The 18,696-nt window shown below is 44.3% G+C and overlaps 1 protein-coding gene across 1 annotated transcript; it reads left to right on the top strand.

Annotated features, from left to right (window-relative positions):
• Window positions 1–6,964: 6,964 nt before the first annotated feature.
• LACTBL1 (lactamase, beta-like 1) lies at window positions 6,965–18,574 on the top strand. The gene is made up of 6 exons (XM_010073025.1): window positions 6,965–7,070; window positions 8,472–8,581; window positions 11,339–11,496; window positions 12,590–12,837; window positions 15,733–15,838; window positions 17,596–18,574. The coding sequence occupies exons 1-6, from the start codon at window positions 6,965–6,967 to the stop codon at window positions 18,572–18,574; spliced, it is 1,707 nt and encodes a 568-aa protein (XP_010071327.1).
• The last annotated feature ends 122 nt before the right edge of the window (window positions 18,575–18,696 follow it).

The following is an 18,696-nucleotide window of genomic DNA, read 5'->3' on the forward strand; positions in this document are numbered from 1 at the left end:
CACAGAGACATGGTTATTCACCCCTTAGTCACTGGGTCTGATTACTTTGTAGATAAAGGAATAGCTCAGAGGTGTTTTTTCTCCCAGTCTAGGAGCCTCTGAGCAGGAAAATTCACATCAGTTCCTGCTAGCCAGCAAAACTAAACCTTTACAAGTTGTCTGTAGAGGGATCTGGTCTGGACCAGTGGCCTGCACAGCAGCGGGACTTTCCTGAAGAGCTCTAGATGCATCTTTTTTTCCTGCCTGTGGCACGAAAATGGCAGGAACACCCTTCAAGGCAGAGATCTTGTAGAACAGTACTGGGAAAAAGTTATATGGTAGAGCTCTTCCTTAGGCACGTGTGGTGAGTTAGCCTTGGCTAACAGCAAAACTCCCACCCAGCTGCCCACTCATTCTCCTCCCTCAGTAGGAAAGGGGGAGAAAATAGAAAAAAAACAGGAGTGAGAAAGCTCACGGGTTGAGATAAAGACAGGGAAGTCACCTACCAATTATTGTTGCAGGCAAAACAGACACAATTTGGGGACAAGTAACTTCATTTATTGCTGATTAAACTATAACGTAATTACAAATTTGGGTAGTGAGAAACAAAAAGACAAACATTAAACCAACATCTTGCCTCTTCCCCTTTCCCAGACTCAATTTCACTCCTTCACTCTACATGCCCCTAACAACCCCCTGCCCAGAAGTGGTGCAGGAGATTGGGGGTAGGGGGTTAAGGTCAGTACAAAGTGGTTTCTCTCTGCCGCTCCTTCCTCCTCACCTTTCCTGTGCTGCCACATGGGATCCTCACAGGCTGCAGTCCTTCAGGAAAATCTCCTCCAGTGTGGGTCCTTTGTGGGCTTCATTTTCTGCAGGAATATCCATTTGCACTAGAGTGGTTCCCCCATGGGCTGCTGTGTGAATATCTGCTACAGCATGGTCCCTTCCACAGGCTGCAGGGAATGTCTGCTCTGGTATGAGTCCTCCATGGGCTGCAGAGAATATCTGCACCACCATGGAGTACCTCCTCCTCTTCCTCTGACCTTACTATTCCTCTTTGGTTTCTCACTTTGTTCCTCCCTCCATCTGGTGTTTTCTGCCCTTTCTTAAATGTGTTTCCATAGAGGCATCACCAGCTTCACTGATGGGCTCAGCTTTAGCCTGTGGTGGGTCCGTTAAGGTGCTGACTGGAACCAGTACAAGGCAGTCCCTGACCTCTCCCCAGAGGCCACCTCTGCAGCCCCCCACTACCAAATCCTTTCTGCATACACCCCATACATTATGGCAAGCTATATCCTCCAAATTCAGCTAGGGAAATGGGGTTGGGGGAGAAACTCAAGAAGGAGGAGAAGATTGAGATTCTGGAAGAACAAAATATATGGGGTCCCCAGCAGGACACTGCAGGTGGGAAAGGGTTGTGTGGGGGGGTGATATCTCGTGCTGCTTGTTCCCAATGTCTCTGCATTAGCCCTGTTAGGGCCAGTGACAAAGATTGTTTCTGGGCACCGCTGGCCAACGAATTTAGCTGCAGAGAGCCTGCCGGGCATCCTGTCTGACTGCTCCAGGAGCAACCTGCCCCATGCAAAGTCCCTGTGATTGCAGCGGTATGCGGCTGGCTCCAAACGAGCTGGAAACAGAGAGGGATGGAGCCAGACCACCTGCTGGGATCTGTGCAGGTCTTTGCATTGATCTGCAGCTGAGGAGGTAGAGCAGCCTAAAAAGCCCTTAGACAGTTGTCTGTTTTGGTCATTCCCTATTCCACTGGATTCCTGGGTGCCTCCAGGTCAAAGCTATTTCATAGCCTGAGGCTGTGTCGCTTTGCTGTAACAAAAAACAGCAGGGAGGACAACGGGTTGTGGCTCTCTGGGTTAGAGGGATGCTCTGATAGAGCAGCCCAGGAGGGAGAGACTCTTCTGGAAACTGCTCAGGACAGAGTGGGCATGAGCTCTTACTAGTCTTCTGACGTGTTTTGAGGTTTCTCTAAGAAGGGACCCTCCTCCAAGCCAGTGCAGAAGCCTTCAGTTGCAAAGAGGGACTGAAAAACATGAAAGTGAAACTTCTGAAACACTGCTGAGTGAGGAAGGACTGACACTGCATCATGGTTGGGGGTACACAAGGTTTTTTTTTTTTTTGGCGGGGGGGGAAGCACAGAGCCAACAGCTCTCGGAGAGAAGGTCAAAAAATATGGGGATAGCAAGTGAATTGCTGCAAATCACACCAAGCTGTTGACTGAAAAAATAGGTTTTTTAATGAACTCTGCAAAAAAATTGAGTGAATATGAAGAAGGAACAGTATGACAATGTGTAATATGTAAAGAACATGAGTTACCTACATGTGCACTTCTCTTTTGCTTTGAGGAAAGATCACTGCACAGACTGTGAAAGAAAGCCTGGGAAGGTTTGTAGCAGGTGCAGAAGGAAACAGGAGTTCCCAGAAATGAGGACCAACAAAATTGTGGGGAGCTTGATCCACTTTAATTACTAAGTAGGTCATCTGCAGCCCAGTTCAGCAAAATCTGGGCACAACTCTGGGGCACAGGGTCATTGCTGCATAGACGCCACTTGAGTATTTTGAGCATTGTCAGAGCCTGGGCCGCTACTAGAGATACTGCAATTAAGAGATGGTGTTGAAGAGAATAACCTTACCTGTGAACATCTGAAGAAGGCAATAGGATGGCAGGACCCCAGAGGTGTGGAATCCCCCTGGATCTGGTGCATAACTGGGGTCATGACCGTGCCCTCCTCTTTTGTAGAGGATTTATAATTTACATGATAGTGGCAGTTCACACTTCCAGCTCACAGTGTTTTAAGGATACCCTCCTCCCCAGCTCCCCATTTTCCAGTCTGCTGTATTGTTTGAGCCATGAAATCTCCAGCAATATTCACTTTTGGCTGCATCCCTGTACAGATGCTGCATTGCTTGAGGAGGAGTGAGGCATGACAGATTAATCTGTGCTCAGAGAGGCTGACTGTTGGGATTAGTGCTTCAGATGCTCTTCACATCTGCAGCTCCAGGACAGCCCCAAATTCACCAGCAGTGGAAGCTGGAGGGTAGCAGCAAGGCTGGTAAGAGCTCTTACGGGGGGGTTGCCTATTGAATTGCCACTGCCAGGTAGCAAGACAAGAGGGAGATTTTATGGGAGAGGTGGTAACCATGCCATTATCTTGGCACTCGCAAATCTTTCATAGTTTCTTGGCTGTGTCTGTGATTCCCAAGGCTAAAGATGCTGTTGTTGTATGTGTAAAGGAAACAAGGCTGAGGAGCCAGGGAGAGGGCTGGAAGGACCCTGCAGAGCAGGCACAATGGGAATGTGTCAGTCCTGAAAGCCTCAAAGCTCCAGTTCCTTGTGCTTGGGAGGTGGGAAGAGGATGGCTGTGGGCCCTGGCAGGTCCCAAGCTTGGGTCCAGGCCTTGCAGTAAGCACAAGGTGCTGCCAAACAAGAGGTAGAGAGAGGGAAGGTGTTACTGGGGAGTTATCTCATGTGGTTACTGTGGTTTATCTCCCGATCCAAAACCAGTCCCTCCTTGCTGCTCTGCTTATCTGAGCTGGGCTTGGTTACTTTGGGCTTCCATCCTTGGTGTGACTCAATTTTTTTCCTGCACTAATGTTTTGTTTCTCTTCATCACAGGGTTTTATGAGCCTTTTGTTTGTGGGGACAGGCAGCACAGGGGATGAGAAGAGACTTCTGAGGAGCCATGGATGGGTTGCAGGTGCAGGTAGGGCTCACCTCATGCAAATCACAACCTTCCACCATCCTTCAGAGTCCCCAGCAGCTAGCGGAAAATACCAGCTCCATCTATGTCTAGTGAGCCTGCTAGCTGGGAATGACTCCCTTGTCTATCACTGCAGGGGAACTCCAGGAGGCTGTTCAGGATTAAGCCCAGAGAGTGCCTGAGCTCCTGGCTTAAGCTCCCCCCCCTCCCCTTCCTGCAAACAGCCCAGCCTGCCCCAGGCCGGCGGCTGGAGGCACATAGGGACTGTCCATCCTGTGAGTTAATCGCCTCCTGGTCAGATGACAGGAGGAGATGAATCTGCTATAAATAGATTGCGAAGCCTTAATGGTTTCAGCTGTGATTCACACACATGGCAGAGAAGCATTAGGAAGAATTAACATTCAATCTCTCAGGCACTTTCCTGAGAGCAAACAGCATTCTGTCCCTGTCACTTAATCTCCTTGACCAGGGGAGGTCAGCAGCACTTTCTGGAGGGGCTGAATGGGTCAAATGGACAGTGAAACGCGGAGCAGGACTGCTGAGGAGCTGAAAACAGCCACTTCAGCTGGAGTGACTGAGCAGCACCTGCCCATGATAAGTAGCTGCGTTTAGGAACATGGCAAGGTGCTCTGCTCCCCCCTCACTGGGGCTGAGATCACACGGTGCCGTTTTGTTACGGCACGCACGCACTGAGATGTCTGACAACAGCCTCTGGGACTGAGACGGCTTCTGACAATGGTATGTGCAGGGGGCTGGGGCTCTTTCTGGCTCTCCCTAACTGGCGATGAGTTCTGTCTCTGACTGAGCGGCTCCGGGGTCTGTGCTAGTCTGCCTAGATGAGCGTGGTGGGATGGGACAGCGTACCTAGGTGGTCTGTGTGAAATCCCCATTTCTTTCCCCCCACATTCCAGTTTTTCAGAGCTCAGAGAGAAAAAAATGTAACATACAGATAACTTACCCATTGGAAGTTGTGTGCACTTGTTCATGTGTGTGTTTGCATTCATTTGCATGTGCATAGGTGCTTGGTAGCCTCCCTCCCTCTGCCTTGCTGTGTTTATGCTGTTAGCGGTGATGGTGACTGAGCAATATATGCAAGATGGAGAAACCAGCTGAAAGGGAGGTGAGACTGGACAAGTCCTGGAGCAGGAAGTGTGAGGAGTCTGTTTGTAGGCATCTGTCCATCTGTTTGTCTGACAGTCTCCCAGATACAGGAAAAGAATGGTATTTTTCCTGAAAGTTATCTTAGAATTAGCTTACACCTTTCCGTATTTGGTGCCCTGTCAATAAAAGAGAGATCCATGTCTCTAGTTTTGTAGCATTGCCAGGGGTTCATTGCATTGCCACTAGATTATGGGTCAGAGAACAAAAGAGATCTTCAGGGGACTCATCATCCACAAGAAGTAAAGGGGAGTTTGGACTAAGCGATGAGAGTCCAGTGTTGGTATCTTTCGATCCTCATTCAGTGGTCTAGGGAGTCTGGAGTTGCGTATAGCAGAAAATCTTTTCCTTTCACACTGCTCTTCAGGATCCAGGAATCAGGGTTTCTAGGTGAAGCAAGGAAAGAGGCAGAAAAATCATCAGAGGAACTGCAGGTTGATGGGTGAGTCACCTTATTGTGGTGGGATTAAATCCAAGACATTTACCTCATGACTATGCCAGGGCAAAGGGGGCCCTATCCCACTCCTCACAGCAGGAAAAGAGCAGCTCTAAGCAACATCCTTCAGCATAAACTGAAGCCTGCCAGCATGGGGGTGATTAAAGAGACCTCAATACACAGGCTTCTTGTGTGGATACGATCTCCTCCCTACTAAGGCACTGTGTGAGGTTGTGTATAACTAAAGCTGGTTTTGGTGTCAAAATGGCATTCACCTATTTAGGAACACGTCACTTAGTCTGATAGCTGGAATATGAACTGCATGTGTGCTCTGGCAGGCTCAGGTCTTAGAGGGTCTGCAGACACCTGTATGGTCTTAAGCCATCCTTGAAGCCTTAATTATGTTATGGAAGAACCTGAAGTAAGCCGCCCTCAGAAATTTATATGAGAATGCCTGAACAGGCTAAAGGGCTTCAGAAATAATTGTGACATATTTTTGTTACTGTACAGAAAGTGCAATTGCAACCTGGAGTTTCAGCAGGGGCTAGATTCCCCATCTGTATCCTTACAGAGCCACACAGCCATATGCAAGTCTGGAAGTGGCACTGCAGATTCTCGTGTTGTGAGTGGCAAGGCACTGCAGACTCGCAGAAGCTTTTTCATGAACTGTCTTGTAGCTCAAAAAAGAAGAAGAAGGGCCATGTGGAAATCTAAAGGGAGCATTTTAGTCTGTCTGTCCCACAAGTGAGTCCAGACAACCTGAAACAGCTTTGGAATGTGGACCATATTGGATGCAAATAGCACGCCATATGTTTTATAACATTAATTGCCAAATTTCCAAAAGCACCCTATTGACCTCTTACAGTCAGCAAAAGAGCACAGCTCATGCTTAGGCACCTAACCGTTTGTCATCTGGTCCTTGTTTTTCTTCAACATTTATATGTTTATTTATATTTATATGTTTATTTATATGTTTATTATATATTTATATCACCAACCTGGATGGTCTCCAGTGTTGTGAGAGCTGCACAAACCCAAAATATTAGCCAGTTTTCCAAAACATGGCATCTGTAGATGCCAAGGTTACAGATGGTATGTGATATAATGGGAATTACGTGCACAAAATAGAAGGGTAAGGGCAGTACATGGTGAAAAATTCCACCATTCATCTACAAAAGCTGGATCTGCTCAGGTGATCTGACTGGTGGCTGCCATGAACAGATGCTGGACTCTGGAAAAAAAGGGGTTGGAAAGATACCCAGGAAGAAGTCATGATGGTTGAGAAGGCGGGAAATGAGAGCTGTAACAGAGAATCCTGCCAGCCTGGGCTGACAAGGTTCATTTGGAGGGAGGGGAAAAGGCAAAAGGAGTGGATTGTTTTCTTCTACAAGAACCAACAAGATCAATAACGTAAGGAGAAGAACATCTTTCAAATCTCATTGGAAGACAAGAAGCCATCTCTGTTTCCAGTTATTTCAATGTGGTCTGGTATGTCCAGCTCTGGTGCCACAATGGTACTGGAATTAGTCCATGTCCCTACATTAGCTTTATTCTCCGATGTAGTATGCCTCTTTTATCTAGCTGGTATGCATGAGAGGCATTTTTTCTCTCCCTGAAATCATATCTTTTCTGCTTACAGCAGGCATCCAGCAGCCGGAGTCTCCTCAAGCTCAGTGTTATGGAGGTGAAATGGATTCATGTGTTGGTCATTTTCTTCTTCCTGCTCTCTGTTGCAATGACGGGCTGCTTTCTGTGGCAGTACAGCCTCCCCAAGGTGGAGCCCAGTGAGTAGTCATCCTTAAGCTTGACCATGGTTTGGCACAGAAATTTGTGAGACCAATAAACACCTTTCTCCCCATGTGGACATTTTTCCACAAAGAGCATTTCCCAAGCAGCAGACAAATTTACCTTCTCCTAGCTGGTGCAAGGACACAGAGGAGATGAACACTGGGTTGATGGAGTACCATGTAACTCTGCTGCTTTCCAGAGAAGCTCCATTACTTCTGGTGCTAACTTAGGTATTATACCAAAGAATTTTTTTTTTTTTCATTCTCTATCACTTTCTTTAGCATCCTGTGGTAAAAGTCACTTCAGTTTAGAACATATTTTGTTTAACACCTTAGCACGTGCTTCAGCTTATGGATTTCCTTCCTTTCCTGCTCCTAATCTTAGATCTTTGAACCAGCTCAAGTCCCCAGCTCACACTTGAATTCCTTTACGTTGATTATGGAAAACTCAAGGATGAAATATATAGAGTGTAACTGGATCAGAGTTTTAAGTAGCCCAAAGGTGACATAAAATCCACAGTGAAGGTGACAGAGGCACTTCATAGATCAATGTCTGAAAACATTTCAGACCCTACATTTTTTTCAGAGAGTATCAGAGGCTGCCTGTAGGCTCTTGTATATCCATCCCCATTCATCTCAAAGTTTTCATAGTGCCATATCTCTTCTCATGATATTTCTAATACTTCATGCTCAGTTGATAAGCAAAAAGATAAATATGCATTTTGTTTACAGCTTACAGAGTAGAGGAGCTGTGTTTATGAACACCTTGGGATCAACTGGGAAAATAGTGTCTCCAAGTAAGAGAGTTCCCATCTCTCACTGTGTTTAAAGATCTTTGTTTGGCACAAAAATTTAAGATATGTCTCTGGCATATGCAGGATACAGCTAATTCAGAAGACAGTGAATATACTAGGTATTCAGCCTATCAACTCATATTAGTGTTAGATTTCAGGTGGCACTCACAATTCACTTCTACATCCATTTTCTGAGGTTACAATATGCATGGAACAACTCTGTGCTCCTGAACCTAAACTCAGACTTTCTCCTAGTCTTGGGCAGGGCACTTTCATGGGGTCTAAACCCACTGTCAGGTACCCCACAGTCTTCTGTAGTCCCAGTTCCTTACTGTTCCTGGTTGCAGAGTCAGTTGAAGCCTATTGCAGCTCCATCCCGTGTGCTGTACCATGTTGGAATAAATAATAACAGAACACAGTGCACTCTTCGAGTCCCGTTTTATGTTAGAGAGAAACAATTCAAGATTGTCTCTTTGCCTATGCAGAAGTGTCCTTCAGCTTGGGACAACACAAGCAAGAAAGCTCGTGCTGACTGCTGGATGAGGTTAAAGCTTGTTAGTGTGTCTATTCAAGTCACACATACTATCTTTGAAATGTTTTCCAGGCTCACCTGTGATGGAAGTGAGATCAGAAGCTGTCCAGATGTGTCCCCGCTATCCTGAACCAGTACCCCTGGACCACCCAATCCCCATTCTGAAGGAGGCGTTGGAGAAGGTTTGTGAGGAGAAGGGAACAGAGGGAGACAGAGCTCATGACTCCTTTTCTGAAGGTGTGAAGGGGACAATATGTATCTTGCCCCTGAGCATCTCTGGGGAAAGAAGTGGGGAATCAAGGCAGTGGAGAACACATGAACCTAGAAATGGGTATATAACTCCTTCACTGAACATATAGAACAGGTCAATAAGCAGTTATCTAAAAGGTAAGCTATGATGAAGAATCATTGTTACTTGTCCGTCAGAAGGTCTGGTGAGCACACATCAGCACAAAATGATGGATCTTGGCATCTTGTCTACAATTAGGCAGCACTCATATCCTGGAAAGCAGGTGACTCATGTAACTAGTTCCTATTCATCAGTGACTGCCAATTCCTTTTTTTTCAATTGCTTTGCTGGTTTTCCCCACACCACCATTTAAAAATTAGAAAGCTACTTGTAGGTAACTTCAAGGAAAGGAATGGAGAGGAGGGGGAAGAGGAAGGGAACCTGCATCTGAATGACAGAGAGAAATGCTTTTCCACAGTACGATATACTGTCTCTGAAATTTTAGTGCTGTCTGAAATTCTGGTGGTCTCTATTTGCAATGAGGAAATACTGCAGCGTTGCCTTGACTGTATGGACCATAAGGACAGCCATGCTCTGACAGGACACTCCTGATTTTGTAGATCCCTGTCATATAATATACCCTCTTATTTGTCTCTTTCTCATGAGCCATAATAGGAGCTGTCCCATAGCTCTGATCATTCTTTTTACCCTTCTTTGAATCTTTTCCAGCTCTAGCATGCTCTTGTACATGGGAAATCAGTGCTGTATACAGTATTCGAGGTGCAAATGGATCAAGGATTTCTACAGGGATAAAATGGTGTCTCCTGTTGCGTCTCTACTAATCCCTCCTATTTGATTTACCTTCTTCTCTACCACAGGGTACTGAGCAAATGTTTACATAGAAGCATCCGTCATAGCCCCAAGGTCTTGTTCCTGAGCGCTAATGACCTGCTCACTGCCCACCTGTGTGTATGTGTTGTGAAGTTAGGGTTGTTCCCCTGCACGCACACTGTTTTATCTACACTGAATTTCAATTGTTATCACTTCACATTCACTTTTGTGAAGCCTCTGCCACTGTCTTTGGGGTTACTGTAGAGAAGTATTTTATTATTCCATTAGGATTAGTGAGAGAGGTGGGGGAATGTGCAGAACATCTAGTGTCCATCAGAGAGTCATCTCCCCTCCCTTCTTTGTGCTCCTCAGAAATGAAGTATCCAAGCACTTCTCAAAAGCAGGCTGGTGAAACTATTCCTATTTTGCAGATGGAATAAGGCACAGAGAACCTGAACACTAGATGCATAGGAAGACACAGGTATTTGAAGGAGGGCTTAGGCACCAGCACATCAGAAGTGTCTCCTCAGATGCCCGTAGGTTCTGCCTAAGTCTGTGGACACTCAAACCCACACTAAAGGTGTTTCACTAACTGATACAAACTACCCTCCTGTGCTAAGCCAGAGACCCTGAAACTGAGACTCTGGACAGCACCAGATGTGATTATATTGCATACAGGGAAGGAATTTTCCCAGCCCAAAGCTAGGAAACAGAAGAGTGACGTTCACTCATGGATGAGGCTGAAGAAAACATTTATTTTCTAAGGGTAAATACTTTTGTTTAACAGAAAGGCATACATTTTCCTCAGAAGATTCTTGCTAGTGGCCAAATCCAAATGCTCAGTATTGGATTCAATGACACTCTATACATTCAATGACTATAAGAGCATCACATATTTCTGTCAACTTTCCGCAGGCCCAGGCAGGTCTACATGCCGGACTCTCTCTGAGAAAACTCTAAGGAGGACAATGCTTACTGACATGAGACCAGTCTGTTCTCTGGAGGTGCTGATGTACCCAACCACACTAGATGGGCCACTGGCACACGGGCAGTGGAGGGCAAAGAACCACTATGAAAGGACTTGGCACAAGTTGGATGTTTCCACCGCTGGCTGTCAGTGCACCTCACCAGTCCCTCCAGTGAGGAGGTCCTGAGGACATGACTCGGCTTGGCCTTTCTTGTCTCAAATGCTGGGCTTGGAAGGGAATTCCTTATGTCTTAACCTTTCTGTGCAAAAGATAACTTATGCATGATGATGACAAAGCTTTGAAAAATTCATAAAAGAGCAAGACGAATGCATTCTGCTTGCAGGAAGCGGGTGGAGCACAGCTGGCTGATGAGGTCTACACAACCCTTGCACAACAGGGAGCAAAGGGCAATCATAGCCCTCTAGTCGCTCAGTGCTGTTTCTCAGATTGCAGTTTAAACAGGAGTCCTAGCTCTAGCATGTTTCATGGCATGAAAAGTGTTACGGGATATTTGAAAAATCTGTATCTTTTTCTCATACATCTTTGAACCTAAAATACTAGTGCAAAGAACAGATGTGCGCAGTACAATTTAAAAAGGAAGAAATTACAATTATGAGGTTTTAGCATTTATTTTTAATTATATAAACATCATAGGTATTACAAAGATGAGCACCACATTCTTCTGAACGGTGGACATGCAGACTGAAAGATACGAGATAATTCAGCATAAGCAATTCAAAGGGTCAGTAAAGTTAAAATATTTTCTTTTGCCAAAACACATTAAAAATAATCACTCTCGAGTGCTTGGAAGTAAGGAGGGCTTATGGTCTGGGTCTTCTTCTGCCTGTTACAGACTAGCTGCATTATAAGACTCTTCATTTGGAACTTCATAATTTTCCATCATTCTCCAGGTAGACATGATGCTGCGCCAAAAGATTCATAGTTCTGGTCTCCCTGCCATGTCTGCTATTGTTATCTACAACGACACTGTACTCTGGACAGGCAACTTTGGGAAGAAGAACGGTTCGGACCCCTCCTCAGTGGTCCCCAATGAGTACACTATTTACAGGTGAGAAAGATGTATCATAGACATGAGAGCTAGAAAAAGAGCAGATACACACACAGAGATCTGATATCTGGGAATAGAGCCACTGTCACAAACTGCATCTTCCACTGGCTGAGGTCCACTGCAGAAACCTCTTCTGGGTTACACTGGAACTTTGTGAGACAATGCTTCAGCTAGTCCCTAAATTATCATACGCTTCTGGCTTACTGTCTTGTTAATTTGATCTGACAATTGTTGAAATTGGAATAGCAGTGAGCATCCTGAAGAAGCTGAAAACATACTATTCCTCATACAGGAATGTCTCCATTCTTTGGGGAGGCCTAGGGCACAAATCTGAAGACAGAGCTAGCACAGATTTTGTCAGCAGCAGCGAGACAATGCCACAGGATAAAAAAAAAAGTTCAGTCCACCAGCCTTTCAGTTAACAGCCAAACATACCAACCATTGTTCCACAGAGACTCCTCAAAAAAAACCTCACCAGTCGGCATCTTTTATGGTTGGAACTACAACGGTGTCTGATCATTTTCAAACCTCAGACTTTCATTCTTGATTAATGAAAACATGCTTGGCAAATGCTTTCACTCTAGGCTGTCTTGTGCTGATCCAAAAATTTCACCCCTAGTGGCACAACACAAATGCCCTGGGCCATCCCTCTTAATCATGGCTCTGTTTGCAAAAAATAATGAAATAGAACTAGAGTCCTACTCCAGAAAAACTTTTGTAAATTTGATTCTGTTCTGAAGCCACACATTTTAACAAAATTCCAATAGACTACTTGCAACTTGTGATGGTACTTACTAAGCAACAATTTACAAAATGTGTCATCTTAGGAATACTAAGTGAGCAGAAAAAGTTCTGTAGCCCACTGCACTACTGGGGAGATACTACTGAAGGCTATGTTGCAGTCCATGAAGGTCAGATAACTCTGGCTTTCAAGCTTCTTACCTGCATTTTAGCCATTTGCTTCTGAATTGGCATAGGTGTTGCATCTAAAGCTACAGGCAGTGGGTGAGTGGGGTGATCTCATGTACCATCTTTCCTCTTGATTCATAGGTTTCTTAATGCTTAATTTCCATAAATGTTTGTTCCTTAACAGAATTGCCAGTGTCTCCAAGATCTTCCCCACCATTATGTTGTACAAGATGTGGGAGGAAGGAAAAGTCATGTCTCTTGATGACCCATTGGAACGTTACGCCCAGAACTTTGTCATTAAGAACCCTCTGGGAAGGTTCAAGGAATCAGAACAGAGATACACAGCAGATGGGCTGATTTTTTTGGAAAAAGGCTCAATGCCACTTAAGCCATCACCTGTTACCTTGCGCAGAATGGCCAGCCAGCTCTCAGGTGAGACAAGACTGCTACCTTCTTACCCTCTGCCCACCACTATGCCACTTGAAAGAGAAAACACCATATGCCAGGGATAAAAAAGGTTGCTGTTGAGGCCATTTCCCAATATGAACCTTGCATCTTTGCTCTTCCCAGTGGTCAGGCAAGACCCTTGGAAGCAAGCTGTCAGCACCTTTAGGAAGTGCTAAAAGGAAGCTCTTGTCAATGCCACCTGCTAGGAAAGGGGCCAAGCTGAACTGTGGGCTGGGGAATTGGTTTTCCCGTGGAAGGTGAACATATGTTTATTTCAACACAGTAGCATGACTTGAAATCAGGCTCCAATTGCATAAGAGTTTTTTGTACTTCAGTTCAGAGTGCTCTAATTTTCCTGAGATGTACAGTTGAGGGTCAAAGTGGCATCAAACCTCTTTGCTTTGAACAGATAGACCTTGATCACTGAGCTAAATTTAGCTGTTAGTGAGGTTCCTGATCTGGGATTCCTGAGCTATTAATAGCTTTGTGCTTGCTGTCAGAAGACTACTAATCTGATGCTACCTTCATAATTGGGTAACTCTTACGTTAATGTAGAAGGAGCTCACAGGACTCAGGAGAACTTTAACCTTCCTCAGAAATAAAGCTTCTAATACTTTACTCAGAGATTACAGAAATTAATGGCCAAAGAGGCTGTGTTGATATCTCATGTGGCATTTTGATTAAACTCTGTAGCACTTGCACTATTTCAGATTGGAATAAATGCCCTAAAATTATGATCTAAGATCAAAATAGCTTTTAGGCAATTTGCAGTATCTCAGGACAGGGTACAGCATCACCTGAAATAAGCCAATGTCAAAATGATGGTTCCCCAAAAAGGAATGACATAACTGAAATCTAGAAGGAAAAAAAAAAAAAAAACAAACAAAAAAAAAAACCAAACCGCAAACAACCCAGAGCAGCCAGTGGCAGCAGAAGGCAGAAAGAAAGATTTGTGTGCAATCCTGCCCTGCCCCTCTCCGTGCAGACCAGGTCTTGCTATAGTCAGACTGATGATGTCCTCAGGGGCACCAACTGCCTGGTCCCCTCTGACTCTCAGGAGCACCCGAAGCTGTTCTGGACGCTCCTTTCAGGAGCAGTGTGTGCTGGGGCTGCAGCTCCCAGCTCTGCTGTAGTTCTCTGTCACCTGGTGAGGCATCAGGTGTGCCCTAGAAATCCTTGTAGGAAGAGTATGTCTAAAGTGTACCTGGTCATAGCATAATTGCTTGTAATGTGTAGCCATTCCCTTGCTTCCACCACTGTGCTGGATTTGTGCCCCTGCTTAGCTCCTTTCATATTCCTATGTCTCTTTTTTACAATGTGGCCCAAATTTCCCAGCTCACTGCAGCTGGGCACACCAGCTTGGACCCTGACAATTTAGTAGAAGGAGAAGCACATTTTCAAAATCCCAACTGAAAACAAAATTAATGTTGAGGTCGCATGTTACATTTCCTGTCTGTCAAAAACCAAAAAGGAATAGGTTCTGCTTAGCTTCAAGATCAAATCCACAGCATGATATATTGTAAAGCGTTTTTCATCTATATTCTTCCATTAGAAACTGATCTGTAATACAACCTCATTATCTGGGCTTTTTTACGTTGCATATTACAAAAGTAATTCCAAAGATTTTTTTTCTCAGTGCTTGATGGGTACATTGCTAGAGGGAAGTTCCAGCTTGTTAAGACTGTGATTTTCAAATATATATGAATGACAGTATGAGATGCTATTGTAACTTATTAACAGCATGCTTGTCCCATCAATTAGCAGCCCATGAGGTATAAATCAATGACTGTGGATTTTCTGTTATGCTCACACATTCTCTCATTTATAATTTCTAGCAAACCCCAAGAGAGACATTGCACTGCTGGTATGGTGCTGGTGAGCTCTCCCAGTGATGCAACGTTTTCTTTGCTGCCACTGTGGCAAGTAGGAAATGAAGGAGCCCATTGTCTACTGGAAGATGCTCAGTGCATCTCTTATCTGGTCCTTAAGCTCCACAGATAATCAAAGACCAGAAGAAGAAAAGGTGCTCTTGTTATAGTTCAAAGCCCAAGGTCAGGCCAACTGAGAAAAACATGTGTTACTTCCACAAAAGAATAGGGCCTCATTCAGCTTTGCCATGATTAAGCACATGCTCACTGAACAGAAGATTGCGAGTAATTTTTCTGTCATGTACCTTTCCAGATTTTCTCTTAATCTCTAAATCAAAGTCAGCTGTGAACTGCAATGAGGATTTCATTCCAGATGTAATCCAGGTTCTGGACTTGGCAAAAGAGCTGTGGCATTTAAAAAAAGTCCTGGCCAAAAGTTTTCAGGCAATGTATCTTCAGTGTTGTGGAACTGAAAGTGAAAAGAACTTTAGTTTTTCTGCATTCAGAAACCTTGAATCCTGAAAGTATTTTAGGCCAAGCCTGGAATGGTTCAGAGAAGTTCAAGCCCTTGGTAGTGAGGCGTAGAGAACAAAAACCTGTTTAAAGGGGCTGTGGCACACCTTTGTATTCAAGGGACTACGGTCAAATGGGATTACGGACAGGGATTTCCCCAACACCCAATATTCCTTTCTCTTCCAAAATAAACTTGGGGACACAGATTTTTTTTGAAATAATTCACCAAGGTATTTTTATGGAAATGTAGCAACCCAGAGTTGGTGCTGGGGTAGGACACATTACCCAGATTCCGTGGTCCATGACCTGAATACTGTGTCCTGCAGTCCAGTATGAATAGGTCCTTGCAGCACATTTGCCATGTGTACAAAGCACATGTGCATCATTGTTGTTTTTATCTTGCCATTCAGTCTTGCCTTTTGGTCAGTCTTCACCAGACTCAAAGTTTCTTGGACCGTGATTTGTCTAAAATTGTTAATTTCTCTTTTCCATGCCACAGGTCTGCCCAGGAGGCTGCGATCTACCAGCCTGCTGTGGAAGGGCAATACGCAAGACGCTCTAGCTCTCCTGAAAGATGATGTCTTGGTTGCTGATCCTGGAACCAGGTCAGATATATTCACTTACAAGCTTCTGGTCTAGGTTTGTGTTCTTCTCCACTGATATTCGCCCTACCTGCAGTCTCCATGGCCAATGGATAAAAGACAGCCATTCCTAAAGGGACCTTCAGCCATCTATCCATACGCCTGTAAAAAAAAAACTGTTGGAGGTGCCAGGGTTTTTTTAATGTGTACAGAGCCTGACTGAGAAGCCTAGATGAGACAAATTAAACTGCTATAGTTAGGCCCAATGAGCCTTAAGTGAAAGATGCAGTTTTTCAAAAGTAGAAAGGCATGCTAATTTAACCACTTTAAACCATCACAGATTTTGCTTAAAATCATGTTTTGTCTGTAAAGATTTGCATGTCTCTAAATTTTCTGCAAGTTCTATTAATATTTGTTACAATTTATATAGCCTGAGTTATATTTTATATTACTTGAGTTGCAAACACTCAAAAATAAGAACAGGATCCAGTGGGCAGCAGATGAGGAAAAGGATTCAGACTAACTAGGAAAAACTTTTTAGGGAATAGAATCACATTCTGAAATAATTTGCCTAGGGTTGCTGAGGATTCACCATGACTTGAGGTCTGCAAGCTTAGAAAACTCTTAGAAAACTCAATGACTTGATTGTGGCAACCTTGTATTACTTCTGTCCCATGTCATGTAGGAGGTTACAATAGATGTTCCTTAAAGACTTTAATACCATCATCTTCCTTGGTATTTATATTATGCTCACCACTAAGATATATCCATTCATAGTCTCTCAACCCCTTACCTACTTGACATGTTGGTAGTTTTAACTCTGTCTCCTTGTTCCTGGATATACTTCACACCTTAACAGATCATTCTTTCTAAAGGAAATTCCCATTCACTGATATAGAAATGTTAACATATTTTTTTGGGTATGTTGAACTTCAGCTCCATTTCAGATATAAAATTTTAGATCCAGATTGTATTTGTTCTTGGGGTAGAAATGTATATACTCATGCTTTTTTTTATTCAGCTAGATGGGCTAGAAATGGTTGAAGTGGTATCAAATTTATGATCTAAATAGGCCTCAGTGAGACATGTGGCTTCACACAATTTAAAAAAAACCAAAAACAACAAAACAAACAAGCAATGTTGAAAACATGACTTTTGAAAATGTGTTTGAAAAAAAGTTGCCCATTCAAGTATGAAGACTTAAATCACTTTGTGGATATTAAAGACTCAAGCCTGAGGTGTCTCTAATGACTCAACATTGCTGGATGCTGCTTTGTAGACTTTTAGGTGCTTTTGCCATCTTAAGGTAGATTAGATGCTTAACATGGTACAATCTCCAAAGAGGCTTACCTGGCATTTGGAGACCTTTAAGGTAAGCACCTGTAACTCTCAGCTCTGCTCTTAGAAAGAATGGATATATTTTTGGTGAACAATCATAAACAATAAGTCAGAATATGCAAATATATGTTTTTCTCCATAAAGGTGTTGTTTTTTGTTTTTTTTTCAGTTTTCCATCTCCAGCTCTCTTTCTATACATAGTGGTTAAACAGCTCTGCTGATATTCCCATAAGAAATTTCTCTTTCTTAACAACAAATCAAGGCAACAACATTCTGGTTTTTCTTCATCCCTCCTTCATCTCTCCTCTCTCTTTAGTGGGTCATCTGACAAAATTACAATTTTTCCCCAGAGAAGAGAGACCTAGCCATTGTTTTTGCATAGCCATATCTACACTGCATCACTGAGGTAAGGCTGATCCAGATATATTCCTCTCTCTTTTCAGATGCCACTACAGCAATCTGGCCTTCTCACTGATGGCTCATGTACTGGCCGACCATGCAGCTGAGGGTCAATACCAGCGCTGGATCTCGGAGAACATCCTGGACCGCTTGGGCATGGAGGATACTGGCTTTGACATCATGCCACCGATCCGCTCTCAGATGGCTGTGGGTTTCTACGGCAGCCAGCAGCCAGCCCCTCTCTATGACCTTGGCTGGTACAGGCCTTCTGGCCAGATGTACTCTACAGCTGCTGACCTTGCCAAGCTGGCTATGGTCTTCTTAGGCACCTACCACCGTCGTCTCCTAGAGCCTGACACACTGAAGACGATGCTGACTCCTCTGTTTAAGTGCTCCAATGAATACTTTGCTAATAAGACCGGCACACCCTGGGAGATTAACGAGCAATTGGGATATGATGTCATTAGGAAGGATGGCGACCTTGATGGCTATTCAGCTACCTTCTCCCTTATCCCCAAGCTCCACCTGAGCTTCATTGTGCTGATGGCAGGGCCCAGGCCTCCAGGTGGAGATATTGTGACTCAGACATATGAGCATCTTATTCCTGCCATGGAGACAGCGTTCAGAGAGGCAGAGAAAAGCTTGATTCCTCCTCCAAGTCCAGGCCCTTATGTTGGCTACTATACCTATTCCAACCTGACTTTCTATGAGATCAAAGTTGGACCTGGTGGAGTGCTGGTCATGCAGCAGTTTGGGCCTCATGTGGAAGAGTTGATTCCTGAAAAGTATCGGACAATCAAGCTCCACCACCTGGAAGATCGTGTTTTCCAAGTTGTTTTTGACAAGGAGTTCCCATGTGTTCTGCACCTGGGCTCTGCCTCCATCTCACTGGAGACCCAAAATGGGCAGCTCTTTAACTTTTATCCATTTGATCGCAAGGGTTTGTCTCCTGGCTTTGATGCACCAGGGCTGAACACATACAATGTGGTGCGTGTACTTCGAAAACCAGTATTCTATAGCTAAATGTCCCCTCTACTTTTCTGACCACTTCTGGGAGGTGGCTCCAAATCTGTGTCTTACCAGTCTCTCCTGTCAGTGTGGCTTCACGGATGCTATTTAAAAGAATCACAGAATCACAGAATGTT

Source organism: Pterocles gutturalis, unplaced genomic scaffold (assembly GCF_000699245.1).
Source record: "Pterocles gutturalis isolate BGI_N339 unplaced genomic scaffold, ASM69924v1 scaffold51372, whole genome shotgun sequence".
Classification (NCBI taxonomy): domain Eukaryota; kingdom Metazoa; phylum Chordata; class Aves; order Pterocliformes; family Pteroclidae; genus Pterocles; species Pterocles gutturalis.